The sequence below is a fragment of the Ailuropoda melanoleuca genome, chromosome 2 (genome assembly GCF_002007445.2).
Source record: "Ailuropoda melanoleuca isolate Jingjing chromosome 2, ASM200744v2, whole genome shotgun sequence".
NCBI classification, from domain to species: Eukaryota; Metazoa; Chordata; class Mammalia; order Carnivora; family Ursidae; genus Ailuropoda; species Ailuropoda melanoleuca.
In genome coordinates, this window is record NC_048219.1 from 122,483,408 (window position 1) to 122,502,940 (window position 19,533).

Sequence of the window (19,533 nt, forward strand, 5' to 3'; positions counted from 1 at the left end):
TCTGGGAAGCTCCTTCTGACCCCTGTTAAAGAAAATCACTCAAAACACAGAAATAAGGCAAAAAATAATTATGTGACCTTTTAATGTCTGGCTAGAAATGCTCCAATAAGCCCACTAGTAGGTCATCTCTTTTGGGGACTGTAACTTCGTTTCACTTAATACCACAATTGATTGGGGCACTGACATTTTACAACTCAGTACAGTTAGAACTTTAACTTCTAAAAAACATGATAAAGTATGATTATTTTTTTCTGTCTAGCAGAGAAAACAACCCCCCAAATCACACTTTTATATGCTCATTGGATATTGATCACATTTGTTTCTAGTTTAGCAATCTTTATGAACATGCTTTTCCCTACGGATTTTTAAATTCTATTTCTCTTGTTCTTTTTCATCCAGTATTGACATTCTGTTTGTTTACTCCTCGACAAGGCAAATAAAACTGGGACACATGCTCATTATCTTTTTCTATGAACATTATGCAAATAATTTAAAAATGGTTAACATATCCTTGCTAAGAATTGACAGTCTCCTCCACCTTACACCAGCTCCTTCTGTAGCAAGTACTAAGGTAATGGCTTGTTTGCCTTCTCTGCCAGACTAACCAGTGACTTCTAGGAAACCAGTGAACCTTTCTGTTGTACATCCCACAATTGTCTCCAGAACCCTGCAGAATGGCTGTCCCAGGGGATGAGCTCAACAAGTATTTCTGAGTGCATTTCTTAACTAAATGCCTTGGAACCCTTTCTCCCCCTCTACTCCTTTGTCTCTCTTGATCTGAATCACCTACATCTTCTTTTTTTTAACTGGATAATGGCCCTCTTTACTACCTGCAGCCTGTCTGAAAAACACCAACTTATTGTCTAATTAAATGATAGGTTTTTCTCCTGGGGCAGACCTAAAACAGGGTGTAGGCCTGATAACAGGATGGAATTTGCATCATCTGCCTAGGCATCGGTAACCCTAAAAATAAATTTTAATGAAAGTCACTACTGCCACTTTGGAAAAAATACCGGTCTTTATTAAACATAGAAATTGATTATACAACTAGATTATTATAAGGAAAGTGCTGTTAAACTCTAAAATGCACGACAATATGTAAAAACATCTGAAATACATCATCTCAATCAGAAGATGCTATATCCATACTTGTAAATCGATGTCTATCAGATCATGGAATGAGCCTCATTTTTCCAACCCAGCTCTTTGTTTAAAGACTATTCTGTTAGTATTAAATTTGTGATAATGATGAAAGCCTTAGTATGTATCAAACTAAACTCTGTCAGGCATCAATTTATTGACTCTGCTTTAAATTCATCCCATGTGCCTACTAGGTGAAAAATGAAACTGGGACCCTTCAAGGTTTTTCCTCTGTGGCTGATAGGATGCTAAATTTTCTCAGTAGAGGGCGCTGGAGAGACACTGCAAGAGGAGTCTTGTTCCTACTTTCAAATTGTTCAGTTGACAGGCTATTAGGGATCCAGTTTTTCCATAGAGGAAGCTAATCCCAGTACCCAGCTTCTGCAGCATGGGCAGCTTCTCCAACATTAGGCTCATGCAGCATGAGCAGTTGCTCACGTGTCCAGCCCCTGGCGCACAAGGCCTCCCCAGTATTCAGGCCTTGTAAGAGCATAATGGCCCGCAACACCCAGCCGCTAGCAGCTTCCCCCAGCAACTCCCTGAGGGCTTTGTGTAGTGGAATGTCTCTGGTAAGACAATTCCTCTGAACAGTTTCCTCCAGCAACCTAGAGGATGGATTTCCAGCAAGATCCCCTTACACAAACCTTCCAGCAAGTTCTCAGTCCTGGGACGGAGGGTGGGGGACTCTTCCATGGGTGCTCTATCTAAATTGCTTCTTAGATCTACTATTCCTATATTTTTTTTATTTTTATTTTTTTTAAAGATTTTATTATTTATTGACAGAGATAGAGACATCCAGCGAGAGAGGGAACACAAGCAGGGGAGTGGGAGAGGAAGAAGCAGGCTCATAGCAGAGGAGCCTGATGTGGGGCTTGATCCCATAACGCTGGGATCACGCCCTGAGCCAAAGGCAGACGCTTAACCGCTGTGCCACCCAGGTGCCCCATTCCTATATTTTTTTTAGAGTTCTCTTTATTTCTTACTAGCCAATCCCTCATTATTCCAATGCCCTTTTATAGTTAACAGTTCTTTATATTAAACTCTCCCTATTCAAATTGCCGTGCGCCTTCTCCCTCCTGATTGGACCCAGACTGAGACAAACTCCTCGAAGCAAAATAAAAATAAGCACCTTTTAATTTAAAGACATCTTATTAAGTACTTGATATAAACAGCAGCTTGCCGTGACCAAAAAAAAAAAAAAGTTTATTCAAACAACAATGAAATATCATATTTTAAAAGATGGAAACATTTGGGATTTAGATGGCTAAGAAAAATGAAAGCATATAGAGAGATTTGTCTTATGCTTTTCTTTTGATATAAACAGTTCACATCATCATGATCACATTTATTTACTGAGATGAGCAAGATGTATACATTTTATTATCCTAGGATAATATGCCCCAAGCACTTAAAACTATCCCATAAATTCAGGGGAGTCATAGACAACCAAATGACTTACAAGTTCTCATTTCCCTTCTTCAGTAATGAATTTTTAAATCCTTCTGTCAAATTCTTCTTTAAGGAAATATCCATGATTTTTTTCCCTCAAATGCTATTACTTTAACCACACAATTATAAAATAAAGGGGGGGGAGATAAAGAAAAAAGACACTATACTTGTAATTCTTCATAATTCTAACAGAAACAACATTTTATGTATGTACTTAATATGCAGCAATAAAAAGGTCCCATATGGTCCAGTGGTCTTGTACCAATTGGATTTAGTCAAGTAATGATTACATGCTTCAGAAGTACTTTCAATCTAGGGGCGCCTGGGTGGCTCAGTCGTTAAGCATCTGCCTTCGGCTCAGGGCGTGATCCCGGCGTTCTGGGATCGAGCCCCACATCAGGCTCCTCCAATGGGAGCCTGCTTCTCCCTCTCCCCCTCCCCCTGCTTGTGTTCCCTCTCTCGCTGGCTGTCTCTCTCTCTGTCAAATAAATAAATAAAATCTTTTAAAAAAAAAAGTACTTTCAATCTAAGTAGCTTCTCAAGCGAGTTTTGCCAACATTCTAATTCTATTTGGAGTCAACAAAAACTTTGTAAATGCTACAAAATTGCCAATGTCAGAATGATCATCCAAACTTCTTCTATGTTACAATTAAGGCTACTTCTCTTTCTAAGAATTTGGGGGTGCGGAGAAAGTGAGATTTCTTCAAATTTTAATGAGTTTTTTTCAAAGTTTAAAGCCTTAAATATTATTTTTGTAGTCAGATAGGCCGAGTTTAACCCCAGCCCCATTCCTTGCCCACTGGATAACTCCAGACAAAAGCTTTAACCTCTCCAAATCCTAGGTTCTGCCACTACAACATGAGGATAGCAACGCCTGCACTGAGGATGGTTTCGAGAATAAAAGAGATAATGTGTGTAAAGCTGGCATAAGACACAGCATCGTCACTACTCAATGAGGGAAAATAACTGCCATTGTCATTACTGCTGTTGAGATCTCATCACCTAACTTTTAAACCTTATTAATTCCATTACCTCTTTTTTAAACAAGGCTACGTCAGAAGAAGATCCTATAATGTCAATGTGTGTCTCATAAAAATGAATCAGAACCTGAGGGAACCTCGAACTTAGTTGTTCACATGCCAACTTAGTATTTCTTTTATCTCTACTTTCCTTCCCTTTCAAAATAAGTGTCTCCTTTCTAAGCTCAAAGTGAAGAGCTAGTGAATATTTCTCAAAAAGTGCTTTTACAACCTTTTCATTGTTTGGTTGAGAATATTCTTGAGCATTTTTTATACAAATTGTGGTAATTTCACCATCCACTCTTTCCTCACAGAAAACATGACAGTTTTTCAATGTGCTTTCATAAAATCTGCTCTTTTTGAGGTAAAGGAAAATATCTGTGTCGAGAACAAGCGTTTCTCCTCTCCTGGTGGCCTCAGGTACTGAGGACCCGAGCAATGCCAAGGAGTTACTTTTCTGGAGATGCCTTCTGGGGTCCTGCCTAGTCCACCTTTTCCCCTCACTGATACAATTCCTTTTTTTTTCTAAAAAAGAACTTGCTTTTAATAGCAAAGATTCTTTGAGCTTCTGAATAGCCAGAAATGATCCTTGGACGGAGATTCTTCCATTGGATTCCAAAGGACTGAAGCATAAAATTGGGATTTTCCTTTTCAGGTCCATTACCAGACTTTCTAGAGGGACTTGACTCCGAAAAACAGAAAGATCGAGGACAGCTTTTACAGAGATGAAGACCTAAAATTAAACAGAGAGAAATTAACACAGCACTGGCTAGTGGAGCGGACTACATAAACACATTCTTTTCCTGCCACGTTTTCTGTCTCCACAGCAGTTACCCCAAGCCAAGCCCCAATCGCCCAGCACAGACTGGTTTCTTGCGCCATAGCAGCCCATCAAAGGGATCCCACAACCCCATCAAGGCCACAATGTTCAGTTTGGGCTTGTCACAGTCCCTCATTGCATTTCCCAAAACAGAGATAGTCAATTATTTAGAAACAGAATGTTATTTGAAACAAAGCCTTAAGCAGAAGCCATACATTGTTATGATGTACAATTACACTCTGTTCTGACTCTTCTCTGTGGACAGGGGTCTCCCTAGAGGGCCCCTCTAGTGAAGTTCATCAGATGGCTGCCCAGAACCCCGAGTTTCTTAGTGAATAGTTTTAAACCAATGAATTTTAACTTTTTCCTGCCTCTTTAAAAGCTCCTTTTTCATGTTCATCTTAATTGGGTTTTTGTCCCCAAATAAGTCTTTAGGTAGATACCTGACATCCTCCATATGAGCATAACAGCTCCTTGTTACTTTGAGAGCACCAAGAGTAATACACAGAAACATAAAATAGACAAGGCAATAAGCAAAAAATTTCAAGACACAGATTTGACATTTAACACTGACTCAGGTTAGCAAGTTTGCATTTTCTTTGGTAGGAATCACGAGATGAGAGTGCTTTGTGTCTCCTATGTAGGGAACACACAGAAGAAACAGGATCCAGGGGCACCTCGGTGGTTCAGTTGGTTAAGTGGCTGCCTTCAGCTCAGGTCATGATCCCAGGGTCCAGGGATTGAGCCCTGCGTCTGTCTCCCTGCTCAGTGGGCTCCTTGCTCAGTGGGGAGTCTGCTTGTCTCTCTGCCCCTTCTCCTGCTCATGCTCTCTCTCTCTCACTCACTCTCTCTCTTTCAAATAAATAAATAAAATCAGAAAGAAAGAAAGAAAGAAAGAAAGAAAGAAAGAAAGAAAGAAAGAAAGAAAGAAAGAAAAAGAAAGAAAGAAAGAAGAAACAGGATAACAGGATCCAGGACTGTCACAGTATCACACCTTACCTTTTCACTGAAATGAGAGTCTGTGAACTGAGCAGTTCCAAACTTCTCTGCCTGACAGTGTTCTTGTTTTCTGTTGACATTCTCTGCACCTAAGTGGAAACACTGCCATCAGAAGTGTTTATGGGATGACACACTCATAATTACTTTAATTATTAATAATAGAAATCTTCAACTCTATTATTTCGCACACCTGATTTTTTCCCTGCATTTTTCCTTTAAATTCAACATTTAAATAGTTTTCCCTTGTACTTTAAAATTCATTTTATGTGTACATATGATCCTAATCATATTTTTAAAACACACAAATGTATACATATATATATGAGTAGAAAACAGAAACCTCAAAGAAAATTCTCCCTTTGTTAATTATGGCCATGAGGAGACCACCTTCTTGAATCCAGGATACCACACTATCCAGGTTTTCCTCAAAATTCACTGTGTCCTTTGCTAATTTTCTTTCTCCTTCCATTCTCTAGATGTTGGCATGCCTCAGGCCTTGCACCTCTTAACAAACATACACCCAGCCAAGGGTTGATCTTGACAATCCCACAGCTTTAGACACCATCTCTAGATGGATCACTTGCAAATTCTGTCTTTGGCCTTGACTTTCCTTTGAACTTCATTGTCCAAATAAACATCTCAATAACCAAAATTCAGCTCTTGATAACTATCCCCCTTCCAAAAGTACTCTTCCTCTAGTGTTCCACATCTTAGAATATGACACCTAATCTGTCAGCAAATCCCTAATGTCCACCAGTTCTCAGTCACCAGCCTGTTAACACCCTAGTCAAAACCAGCAATGACTACTGGCTCTGGCTCTCCACACCACTGCCAGAGTGATCACCTGAGAAAAGGCAGCCACACTTTGCCAGTTATCTGCTCAAAACCCTCCTTCTCACCCAGAATAAAATCCAGACATCTTGTCTTGACCTATAGCCTGCTTGATATAAACTGGCCCGTAGCTATCCATCTGACCACATCTCCTTTTACCCTCCCCCTTACTCGCTCTGCTCTGGCTACTCCGGCCACCTTGCTATCTTCACGATGCCCAGCATGCTACTTTCTCAGAGAAGTTTTCCCAGTCCTTCCCTTGCCCTACAATGTTCTTGCCCCTTATCTGCACATTCTCTTACCTCATTCAGGGCTCTGTTCAAATGTCACCTAAAGAGAATATTTCCCTACCCACTCTATCTAATAAAATAGCCCTCTTCAACACATTCTATCCCTTTATTCTGTTTTATATTTTTTCATAGCACTCATATTATATGTTAATATACAAAAATAAATAGATAAACATAAACAAATATGAATATACAAATAAGGTATAAACATACAAATTAATAAAACACCCAATGCAATATATATTCATTTATTTGCTTTTTTATTATCTGTCCTCCTGCACAGATGTATGCTTCAGGAAAGAAAATATTTTGCCTATTTCACTTACTGCTGTACCTGGAAGGCCTAGAATGGGGCCTGGCAAATAATAAGCACTTGCAATATTTGTGAACAAATGAAGGAATGAGCCTTCTCATTCTCTCTCTGAGTTACCAGTTCAACGTTTGAAAAATTAACTTCCAAAAACACTACAATCCCCGGGGAGAAATAATAAGGAGCTCTTCCTGTCATCCCTACCTAAGCATCCCCATTGAGAAGGAAAGGTGTTCTGATAATCCATAGTCTCTTATGTCTCTCTCTAGACCCTATCTTCCCTCGAGCAAAGCAAGGTCTTTTCTTCTGCTCCCAATACCATGTGGTATTTGACCTCCAAGATGCTGGCATGGAGACTCATCTTTCTCTGGCAATTTATTTTTGCCAGTCACTGAACTGTAAAGGAGACTGCCCCTCTCCAAAAGCCTAAAGGGATGAATATGTTCTACAGATCCAATGTCCTCACCCATGTCAGGGATGGAGGTGAGGAAGAGAATGGCTCGATCTGATCTCAGATCCAAGCCATATCTCCAGTCCAACGTTATCAATGATTAAGCCAATTCTATATTACAATATCCTTTCGTTGGTTTGAACAGAGAGAAGCAAATGGTATGATTATATTGCTGAAGCCACTTGAAAATTCCCAAAGCAGTCATCTTGTTTGTGAGATTATAGATTATTTTTATGGGATTTTTTTCCTATATTTTACAAGCTTTCCACAATAAAATGTATCACTTTTTTCCCCAAGATCTAGACAGATTCCAAATATAGAAGGAAAGAAGTCTTCAAGAATTTGGCAGTTACTACCAACTTTATCACGAACCATTTTCACATATATTCTTGTTAATGCAATATTGTACCACTTTTATATCCAGAATAGAATAATATTTTCAAAAAGCTACTTTAAACTTTACCAATCCCATGAATCATCTTAATGAAATTCAGTTTTTAATTTCATTGCAGAAGTATTTCTAAGATTACAAAATTTGATTTGGAAATACCTTTTTTTTCTTTGAAGGTCACATTTGCAACTCTCCTGCTTCTTGTTGGATATATCACATTTTCAACAACTCCTCCTTCATTCTTAATATCTTGGAAGTGAGTCTTCACTACTGTGGTCAGTAATTGATCATTAAGAAGGCTGACCGAATGACCAGTAGCTGCAGCTGTTCTTTCAGATGCTTCGGGTTCCTTGCCTTTCAAAACTGAGGCCTGCAAGAGAAACAGTAGGATACTTTTTAAATAGAAAAATAAGGTTCAACTTAATACAGACATCATCACACACCAGTGGGGGAGAGGCTATTTTATTCAATAAAGGTGCTAGTACAGTTGATTAGATACTTGAAAAAAAAATTAAGGATAGATCTTTGCCTCATGTCATATACCACATGAACTTGAGGGTTAAAGGTAAAAAGTGGACTCTTAATTTTTTTTTATAAATGGAAAGCACTGGTTAATATTTGTCTGATTTTGTAAAGCCCTAAAAGTAATGGCAGTCACAAAGGAAGAGATCAGAGATATAAATTTTAAAAATTTAAGTTTAAAAACAAATCAGGCTAACCACAAAACATGGTAGTTTGGAGATGGCTGTATGTTTTGTTGATTGTAGAGTCCCAAGTACATAAGCCAATAAGAAGCACATCTCCTAATTTTTTGGTCAGAATTAGAAAAAAGGCACCATAAAAAATATTAAAAAACCAGGAATCATACTGGGGCTGCAATGGAGTAAATCCTGCCTTCCTGCACATATTTGAGATGGAATTCAACTACGGGGAGCATATGCTATTGCAGACCCTGCCACCATACTGAGCACAGAGTACCAACTACGAGTAGATCCTTCCCTAAGCTCACGTTCTCTGAACTTATATTATCCAGCTAAGGGGCTTCTGTTTCAATGTTTTGATTTGTTCCCTGGCCCATTTGGGGAAGTGGACCCATAAGCTGCTCCCAGGGCTTACACAGGTAGTCCAACTGATTATACCATAGCTCAGACTCAATCTATCCTAAATTACCCCCAGGGAGGACAGGCTATCTCATGGGCCTGAGTTAGGGTTAACAGATCACAAAGATGCTTGGGGCTGTCAGTTCAGAGGACTCTGTACTCAGAATAGGACTTCACTGGGGACAAGCAGGCTACTTCTGACCTCCCAGGTCAAGAAAACAGTCTAGGTACACAACATCTTGTCCATCCCAGTGGCACCTTAAAATGAAAGTAAAAGGATGAAAAAGACTGAGGTCAAATTTTAATTAATGGTCAAATTTAATTAAAAATGCAAAAGAAGAGTTCACACCAACAGCAAAGGGACAGAAGGGCAGGGGATGAAAATGGCTCATGTTGAAACATACAAAACAAAGGGAGTGTCTCCTGAAAATGAAATTCATAATAATCTATTGAGTATTTGTTACAAAAGATACTTTTAAATGGAGGAAAACAGAGTTTCTTAACATATTCACAACTAGATTTTGTCAGAAACAGTAAAAATATATGTGTTCCTCCATCCTAGGATAGATCGGTATGGTGTAATAATCCCAAAACAGTTCTTCCTAGCAGAGGAAAAGAAATGACATGAGATTTTTCAGCAATTTTACTTCACAGTTTTGTCTCTATACAACACTGGCTATAATGGTCCACACCAATCTCAATGGTTACATGGTTAGTCAACTAGCTTTCTTTTTGCCTTTCATCAATGTCACAGAAAAACAATCAATTTAAATTCAGAAAATCTTACTCCACCTCTGCCCTCATCAATACTAATGCCATATTTCTTTATTCAAGTGTCTGCATTTAATTTATCTTTGAACTCAAAGGAATTCTTCCTGACGGCTATTAATCTCTTCTATCCAACATTAAAAAAGAAGAAGAAGAAGAAGAAGTCGTCTTAGAAATAACCCCTCCAGGGGCTCCTGGGTGGCTCAGCCGTTAAGCGTCTGCCCTCGGCTCAGGTCATGATCCAGGTCTCAGGGCCCTGGGGTCCAGCCTGGCATCCAGCTCCCTGCTCAGCGGGAAGCCTGTTTCTCCCTCTCACACTCCCCTGCTTGTGTTCCCTCTCTCGCTGTGTATCTCTCTGTCAAATAAATTTTTAAAAAATCTTAAAAAAAAAAAATAACCCCTTCAAGAGTTACCACAGAGGTACAGGGCTTTAAAACAAGAGCAGCATTTTGGCCAAGAGTTATTAAGGTGATGGCATTTTCCCAGTATCAATGATACATTTTAAGACAATTTTGACCATAGTGTCAGAAAGCAAAAAGCTATAAAAAAAAACAAAAAAAAAACAAAAAAAAAACCACGGTGCGTTTGTTTTTGTAAATAAGGCAAAGAGAGAACTTATTAGATTTATTCCTTGCGTTCGTGTATATCTCTTTTTTTAAAAAAAATAGTTGTTTATTTTCATTGACATTGCCTTTACTGCTGCCAATAAACAAAATCATACTGGAATCTCACGAATGCTTTGGCATTTCCGGGACCTAGCAATTAAAGGCCCTGCCACCGCTTCCATGGAAAGAACACGGAAGGCTCAATCTTGACCTTGCTCACGGTTCTTGCTAGCCAGCACAGATGGTGAAAACACAGAGCCCTTTGTGCCTGGAGAAAGAACTAAGGCCACAAGAGAGGAGCCCCACTAATGCAGACAAGACATCAGGATGCCTTCCCAACTTGAATCCTTGGCTCGAATCCTTCTTGCTGGCCCTTTTCAAAAGGAAACAGTGGCCTCCATTTCTGGGTAATTCTCTCGGCTCTTGTTCCCAAGAAGTGGGAGGCAACAGTTAAGCCTGTGAAGGGACTCCTCGACGTGACAGCTGTGTCCCTGACCATGAGACACTGGGTGCGGGAGGTCCCTGGAGTGGCGCCTCTCTCACACAGCCCACTATGAATTTCAAGCGCGCGCAGCACTGCCACAGGAGCAGGTGCGAGAGAAGTCAGGGCCAGGTCAGCGGCCGTCGGCCTCCGCGGCAGGTGGCTCTCCGCCAGCACCGGGCTCCTCCGCACGCCGCCCGGGACAGCTCCGCACCTCCGCCCGCCCCGCTCCGCGCCCTTCTGCGGGACCGAGGTAACCGGGCGGGAACGACCCTGCCCCGCAAAACGCAAAACGAAAGCAACTTGCCATGGCAGAGGAGAGACGCGCCTTCGGCGGCCGGGAGGGCCCAAATCTAGCACAGCGCGGGCCACAAGGCGGGCCCGGCAGGCAGGTTTTGCTTTCAGTTCTTGGCGGCCGCTAGCTTGGAGACATTGCGAGAAAAGGACGGCCCCTCCACCCCCTCCCGCTGCGCTCTCTGCGCCTCTTGGCCTCCGGGCTGAAGCTCCGATCTGGGCCGGCTGCTGCCTCGGTAGTTTCACAACTTTTGAAACAGCGCTGGAGAGGGGCCAGCAGGAATCCCCGGCAGTAATTCGGGAACTCTCCGGGTGCTGTGCCTGTCCCGTGCTCAGTGGCTATCTGGACCGTTCCTTCTGCGGCCTCAGCTCCCCAGTCGTGGGACTTCTCACCACACCACACCTGTTTCTCCCCTTTCTCGCCTGCCTGCCCAGGGCCAGGCGCGGGGCGGCCAGGCGCGCAGGGCACGGGTTGAAAAGCGTAGGGTCCCTGTCAACAGAGAGCTCACCATCTTGTCCACGTTCCGACTCCAGAGTCTGGCACCTGGGGGGGCACAAGTAATCTGCATACATGGCTTTGAAGTCAAGAGAGAGCATGAAGAAGAAAGGCAAATGGCTGGCAAATGAGGAAGCGTGGCTCCACTCCTAAGAAATACAAATCGAAATCATTATGAGATCCCTTTTTTCCACGATTAGATTGGTAAAAATTAAAAAGCGTAGTAATACCAGTGTTAGCCAGAGAGTGAGGAAGCATCCGTGTTGCTGCAAGCAGAGATAGATGCAAACATTTCTAAGGATTTTGGCCCCTTTCAAAATGTAAAGTGAAAAAGAAGTGTGAAAATGCATAGACTTAGCAGTTCCACTTTCAGAAGTGAAGTTATAGTGCACAAGTGGAATGAAGATATTGTACACAAATTTCAACCGTGCATTGCTTTAATATGTGTAATTTTTTTAAAAGATTATTTATTTATTTATTTATTTATTTGACAGAGGCAACCAGCGAGAGAGGGAACACAAGCGGGGGTTGTGGGAGGGGAAGAAGCAGGCTCCCAGCGGAGCAGGGAGCCCGATGGGGGGCTGGATCCCAAGACTCTGGGATCACCGCCTGAGCCCAAGGCAGACGCTTAACGACTGAGCCACCCAGACACCCCTAATATGTGTAATTTTTTATAAAGTTTTTTCACTCTAAGTTAATCCACGAGTAGAGCTACTATAATTACATGGCTGATGGCACATCTACAAGGTGTAAGACAATGAAGATTTTAAAACAGGATGAGGTAAATCGCTATGTAATTCCCCAGCTCAGACTTTATCTTCATATTCCTACACCTAAATGCCCACTTATATGTGTAATAAGCACATGAAATTTAACAAGTCCAAGCAAAACTCTCCTTCTACCCTTTCTTCCCTCTCAGTAAATAATACCACCACCCACCCAGGAGCCCAAGCTCATGACTCACTTGTCTTCAGTGATTCCTCTTTTCCTTAGTTAGCTCTGTTAGTACATCCCATAAACAGACACTCTCTCCAACTCCACTTTCACCAGCCAGATCAAGTCTGCATCCAGCCTTGTTCCCCTTCAATTCATTCTGGATACCACACACTGAACAATTCTTTTTTAATGTAAATCAGATTTGTTCTTGTTTAAACACTGTTGTTTTCCCATTGCACTTTTTAAAATACTGTACATTTATTTTATTTATTTTTTTTTTACTCTAAGTTCCCATTGCACTTTGAATAAAATTTACATTTCTCACCAGGAAACCAAAATGCCCTTGATTTGCTTTCTCTGGCTAGACCCCCTAAACTGTCCTCACTCCCCCTGTTCTGACCACACAACAAGCCATCTAACTGGGGTCTTTTCGTCCCTTTGTTGTTTTTTGTTTTTTTTATTTGACAGAGAGAGAGAGAGAGAGCACAAGCAGGGGGAGCAGCAGGAGAGGGAGAAGCAGACTCCCCACTGAGCAGTAAGCCTGACATGGGAGCCAAATCTCAGGACCCTGGGATCATGACCTGAGCCAAAGGCAGATGCTAAACCACCTGAGCCACCCAAGCGCCCCTTGCCCTTAGTTCTCTGTCCAGGCCTGTACATCTCCTCCCTGATCTTCAGTTTACTGACTCCTCGCTGTGACTGGAGCCTTAGCTCAAATGACCCTCTTCAGAGAGACCCAGTTTAAATTAGTCCCCCCAGTTTTTATACTATCACCCTGTCATTATGTCTTAATAGCATCACCTTTTTCTAAAAATATCTTCATATATTTATTTTTTTCTCACTTGTCTCCCCCCACATGGTAGACATTAGTACTGCTCACCAATGTTGCTTGATGTTCTCAATTCAGGTACCTGGAGGGATTGCCCTTCCTTAGCCTTTGATTTAGGCAAGGCCATATCATTCATTCAGCCAATGTAAATGCAGAGAACTGACATGTCTCATATTTGGGTGAAGGTATTTCACTGGCATCACAAGAGTCTTCAATGCTCTCTTCTTGGCCTTGGTACTCATAGAAAAATGCATCGAAGGAAATGTGCATCACTGAGCCAATATGCAGAACACATTTGCATTAGAGAGTTGCCTAGACCCATAACAAAATATATGTGAATGAAAAATAAAGCTCTGATGTTTTAAGCCACTGAATTTTGTTCAGCAATATCACCTAGCACACTCTAATATAGCCCACTAGAATCAAAGAACACCATGAAAATATTTGCAAATTGCATATCTAATAAAAGATTTTTATCTACAGTATACAAAGAACGATTACAACACAAAAATAAGACAACCGAACTTAAAAATGAACAAAAAATTGAATAATAGACATTTTTTTCAAAGAAGATACACGAACAGATAAGATGCACATGAAAATATACTCAGCATCATTAGTCATTAAAGAAATGCAAATTAAAACCACAATGACATGCCACTCCACACTGACTGAAATGGTTATAATCAAAAAGACAGATAATAACATGTTGTCAAGAATGTGGAGAAAGGAGAACTTTCATACACTGTTGGTGGGGAAGTAAAATGTTACAGCCACTTTTTAAAACAGTTTACCAGTTTCTCAAAAAGTTAAGCATAAATTTAGCACATGGCCAGGAAATTTCACTCCTAGATAACTTCCCAAGAGAAATGTGTCCAAGCATATGTCCAAACTAAGACTGACATGTTCATAATAACATTATATATAATGGCCAAGAAGTAGAAATAACCCAAATGACCAACAATTGCTCGAAGGATAAACTAAATGCAGTATATACATACAATGTAATACTACTCGGCAATAAAAAGGAATGAAATACTAATACATGATACAAAGATGAAGCCTAAAAACATCGAGGGAAGCAAAAAAACCAGACACAAAAGATCATATATTGTATACTTCTGTTTAACCAGAAATGACAAACATGAAGAGAGAAAGGAGAAAAGAGGTGCCTTGGGCTGGAGGTGGGAACAGAGATTAACTGTAAATGGACATGAGCACCATGATCCAAGCTGGGATCTTCTCCAGGGAATAAAGAAAGATCTAAGATTAGAGTCAGGAAGGCAGGTCTACCCATGTGTGCCATGGAACCTGACTTAGAATGACCCTTAACCTTGTATGTTCCAACTATTCCAGCTTGTACATGCTGACGGGGCGCAGGACAATACTACCCCCAAAATATGGCCGCTTGGCATACTGAATACTTCAAACTGAGGGATAAAGAGAAAGGACATGTGCAAGGACTTTCTGACGTTCCCCGGAAGCAGGTCATAAAACCCTCTTGTGTTTTATGTAACCCTCATTCCTCCCTGTATCCAGAAGAAAGGAATAGCCTTACCTCCAAAGACAAAAGGACACAGAAAGGAATCTGAATGAACAGGCCTTGCTGTTTCCCTTTGTTTACTACACTTAGCTAACACTCTTTGTCCTATCATCTCCGACTTTTTATGACTGTATACTCATCAACTTTAGCACAAAAGCACTCGGGTTTAAGCATTTTTTGGGTCTTCATCTCATTATAAAGGCTCCCATATCACATAAAATTTATATTAAATAAATTTCTATGCTTTTCTCCCATTAATTTGGTTATATCAGTTTAATTTTCAGGCCCAACCAGGGACTCTAGGAGGGTTAAGGAATATTTTTTCTTCCCCTAATGTGCCAAACAATCCTTGAGGAAGCATGACTCCAAATGTGGCCAAAATGATTCTAGCAGCTTATTGCAGAAACTGCATCCAAAAAGTATTTTAATCTCTTACAGCCCCAGTTATGAGGCCTCCCATCTCACTGTACTTTGCTCTGAATCATAGCTTAAGTAAAATCAAATTGGTTGACATTTTCCTGGATGTTTTTAATTTGTGATACTAAAAAACAAAAATAAAACCCATTACTGGATATTTCATCTGTATCTTGTTAATTATTTAATTTCATAAGATGTGGCATATATTGTGAAGATTTCTAAAAATAGCATAAGAAGAAAATCATTTTTAAAAGTAGTACTCAATGGTGAAAGGGAGCAATAAAATAGTCCTTACTATACCTATAATAAAAGTACACACTGATGCCTACCTTTCTGTAAAGCAATTGTAGCCATACGTATCAAGATCCTTAAAAAAATTTATATCCTTCACCCTATCAACCTAGTAATTATCACCTTGAAATGAGATTAGAATTGCAGAAAAAGATTTGTATTCTAGGATATAAAAGGGTTTATATATTATATACATCATAGCACATATAAATGTGAAAAATTGAAAACAATCTTAATGTCCTACAATGGAGAAATAATAACCCTAGAAATAGGTTATATTCACAAAATGAAATGTGATATATGGTTGGGGAAAAAAATTGGAAAGGAGGACATAAAAATATTATTATCTGGGTGTGGATTTTTTTTAAGACTTTATATATTTGACAAAGAGAGCACAAGGAGGCAGAGTGGTAGACAGAGGGAGAGGGAGAAGAAGGCTCCCCGCTGAGCAGAGAGCCCAATTCAGGACTCAATCCCAGGATCCTGGGATCATGACCTGAGCTGAAGGCAGGTGCTTGACCGACTGAGGCACCCAGGTGCCCCTGGGTGTGGATTTTTGAAGATTATTACCTTCATTATAGTTTGTGTATCTTTCAAGAATGAGCATCTTTTTTTTTTCAATACCAACTAGGTATCATTAATGCTATCCATCGTACATTTTTGGCTTCCTGCCTTCCAAGCATACCGTAGGATTGAACATCCAAGCTCCTTTATGGTTGGGTGGGGCCATATACTTAGTTCTGGTTGAATTGTGAATGAAAGGGAAACTTCTGGACCAAGAATTTAATTGCTATTTCAAGACACCTCAAAGCTCTTTTCCTCTGGCATGACATCCAGCAATAAAGTTGTTGGCTGCTGGGGTGCTTCAGTGGCGTAGTCAGTTAAGTGTCCGACTCTAGATTCCCACTCAGGTTGTGATCTCATGGTCGTGAGATGGAGCCCTCCATCCGGCTCTGTGCTGAGCAGAGCGTCTACCCGGGATTCTCTCTCCCTCTGCCCCTCTCAAAAGTGCTGTGTCTCTCTAGCTCTGAAATAAATAAATATTTAAAAAAAAAAAAAAAGTTTGTGGTTGCTGTCAGTCTGGGTCCCTCTGAGTGTCTACCCTGAGCATTCTTTTTGTTGACCCATCACGGACATGTAGCATGACCAAGGAGTAACATTTTGTTGTTTTGGCCTCCGAAATTTAGAGGTACTTTGCCACATTGGCATCATATAGTCTATCCTGACTGATGCAGAATTGGTATTCTGGACCATTGCTATAGTCAAAAGGAAAAAAAAAAAAAAGACAATCCACAACACAATCTAAAATACATGGCTTTAGTTTTGGGGCAAGTAATTAGAAAATAATTATCAGAGATTAGAAGGATGGTGATCCATATTATGTAGTGGAAAAACATTTGGTAAAACTGTGACATGTGATAGCTTGGAAGGCAGATAATGTACCTAATTAGTTTGTCGTTTTTTTAAAAAGGGTGTGAAAAACAAAATTAGTAGCATATGTCTGTTACTATTAAGTGCATTTGACAAAGCAATATAAAAAAGAAATGAGTTTAGAAAAGAATCGGCCAGTTGGAAAGCCAGCATGAAAGGGAAGACAGAAATCCAGAAATATGGGAACTTGTAGAATGGAAGAAACCATACGTCTCATTCTCAAATGCTAAAACTTTTAAGTAACAAAGGCTGATTAGAACTCTGCTCTATTGCAAGGACCACATCAATAATCAAGCGTTGGATCTCTGAACAGATTAAGGTCCCTCAGAACAACAACAACAAAAAACGGTTAAGGCTGTTGAATTCAATAAACCCGTTCAGCTAGACACACTGGCTCAGGGAAAAGAAACTAAAAGTGGTCTGATAGACCAAAGTATCTACAATTAAGTAAAGAGAGGGAGAGAAGAATAGGACCAAAAAAGCAGAGAATTATAGCAACGCTAAAAAGTGAGTCTAGAAAAAACTGTCGGTGTGGCTATCAGCACATGTAAGCTGACCAAAATAAAGTAGATTAGAAGCCTATTAAATGTGTGAATTATAATAGCTAACTAGCCACCAGCCAGAGTAAAGAGACTGGAATGGTTCAGAACTTTAAAAATTTTGGTCCCAAACGTTGATCATAGATAGTGTACTGAATGAATAAACTTTTCAGCCTCCAAGAAGGATATATATATTCTAGATTCGGAAAAGGAGAATAATGGAAAAAGAAGAATGCCCAGGAACTATACGGACAATGAGCAAGAGAAGAATTTCCAGAGTGGAATCACGGCCTAACCCAAGTTCCACACTCAGGGAGTATGAAGCATGTATCCACTCGGTGAGATTTCAGAATAGCTTTGGCCCAGAGACCACTACATGTCCCCCATTCATCCCTTTTTCCAAATTCAAGAATTTATCGCAGTTCTCTTGTTCCAGTCCCACTACTGTTTACCGTGGGCTGTGGTCTCTGCATAAGAGTAACATTCAGACTTGATACAGAAACTACCACATGCCGCCTAGAGTTCACGCACCTTGAATTCGATATCATGACTTAATGGAATTTTGGGTTTTCCTCGCTGGGGTATGGGTGAGTGTGAGTGTGTTTTGTGTATGTGGAAGAGTGATCCAAATATTGATGATCAGTAGGACAGAAAAGACCACGTTCATTAACATTCTGGCTCAACTATATCGGGTTCTCCGCATTTTTACAAGACCAAATTTTCCAGTCCTTTTTTGTTTCAGTGAGGTCAGATGACAATTTCTGGCCAATGAGATGGGAGACAAAAGATGTGGTCACTTCCGAATTACAGCATTTAATTCCTGGTACAAGACTGCAGACTTCACTTCTCCCCACCTCCATGTTTTTGGAAGTGTGTCCCAAGATGGGGCCTTAAGTGAGTAGGACAAAAAGACTCCCCTACCAACCCGTGTTGAAATTCAACATGAATGAGAATTAAGCTTTTGTTCTGTTAGGCCCCTGAGATTCGGGAGGTCGTCGTTACAGCCTGACCTAGGCTATCCTGACGGAGAAACCCACAAAGGGCAAGAGGGATTGTGATTCCACATATTCATCTTTCCTGACTTATATGTTGACAGTGTCTCTTCACACATTGAGTGGAGCTGTCTCATTCTGGACACACGATGTAAGGCTTCCTGACTTCATACGCCAGAGTCAACACAGTATCTTTTGGTCACTTTTCAAAGGCAACTTTACTCCTATAAAATCTCTAAAACTCTAGAAATAAGCAGGAGAGTCAGTGCTTGATTTCTGAGCTCTCGCCAGATCACACAAGGGTGGAATGGTGAGAGGAGCCTAATTTTCCACAATAAGTAATAATTATTAAAAAACCGTCGTGAATATTTAGAATTGAATGAAATTATCTATTTTACTGCCTGAAGAAGACCCCCAAAAGAAACAAAAGTGACTATTTCAAACTTTGTCCTAAATACTAGGAAAAAATTCTTTCTGACTGGCAGCCTGCCACAGACTAAAAATGACACCTTTTGTGCCAGTGAGACTGTACCAATCAAAACAAATAGGTTCTTTAAATTTTTCTTAATATTTTGAGGAGCTTGAAATCATCTTACCATTCCCAAAGAACAACTGACATAAGAGAGATTTTTTCCCCCTAAAACAGAATATGAAGTTGTTATAAATTGTCCAGTTTTTAGGCACCATCTCTCATTCTAAAGAGAAATGTGAAAGCAATGAATACTTCTGATGTCACGTAACAACTTTAAAACCTAAAAATAAAACATCAGAAGCAAACCAGGCTTCTTCTTTTTTTTTTTTTTTTTTAGCTTTCCTTTTATTTTAGATGGCAGGCAGCATTGGGTAGGTTTAGGTTTAGAATCTTTTCTAAAGCATTTCATTTCTGCCATCATTTTAATATGAATTTACTTCTGCCGTTGGCTCTTTATGGAACACACCACATTAGGATAAATGCTGTTCCGGTGTTCTTTACAAAGAGAATTTTACCTTCTCTGGGTAGGAACCTCGCATCTCACTGTTTAGTTTCTACAGCTTAGAACCAGTGGGATGCTAATGACTTGGGTGTCTTTCAAAGTAAAATGTAAGCCCCTGCAGGGCAGCTCCTCCGCTT

At 40.3% G+C, this 19,533-nt stretch overlaps 1 protein-coding gene across 3 annotated transcripts; it reads right to left on the reverse strand.

Annotated features, from left to right (window-relative positions):
- Positions 1–2,000: 2,000 nt before the first annotated feature.
- On the reverse strand, positions 2,001–15,876 carry RBM43 (RNA binding motif protein 43). 3 transcript variants are annotated; one of them, XM_034654563.1, is made up of 5 exons: positions 13,261–15,876; positions 11,458–11,593; positions 7,860–8,070; positions 5,428–5,516; positions 2,001–4,341 (listed from the first exon to the last, which is right to left on the reverse strand). In XM_034654563.1, exons 2-5 carry the CDS (start codon positions 11,515–11,517, stop codon positions 3,592–3,594), a joined length of 1,110 nt encoding a protein of 369 aa, XP_034510454.1. In that variant the 5' UTR covers positions 11,518–11,593; positions 13,261–15,876; the 3' UTR covers positions 2,001–3,591. The 3 variants fall into 3 exon arrangements, with proteins under 3 accessions (XP_034510454.1, XP_034510453.1, XP_019659345.1); XM_034654562.1 differs by lacking the exon at positions 13,261–15,876 and adding an exon at positions 11,675–11,878; XM_019803786.2 differs by lacking the exons at positions 11,458–11,593; positions 13,261–15,876 and adding an exon at positions 10,962–11,449.
- Positions 15,877–19,533: the final 3,657 nt, after the last annotated feature.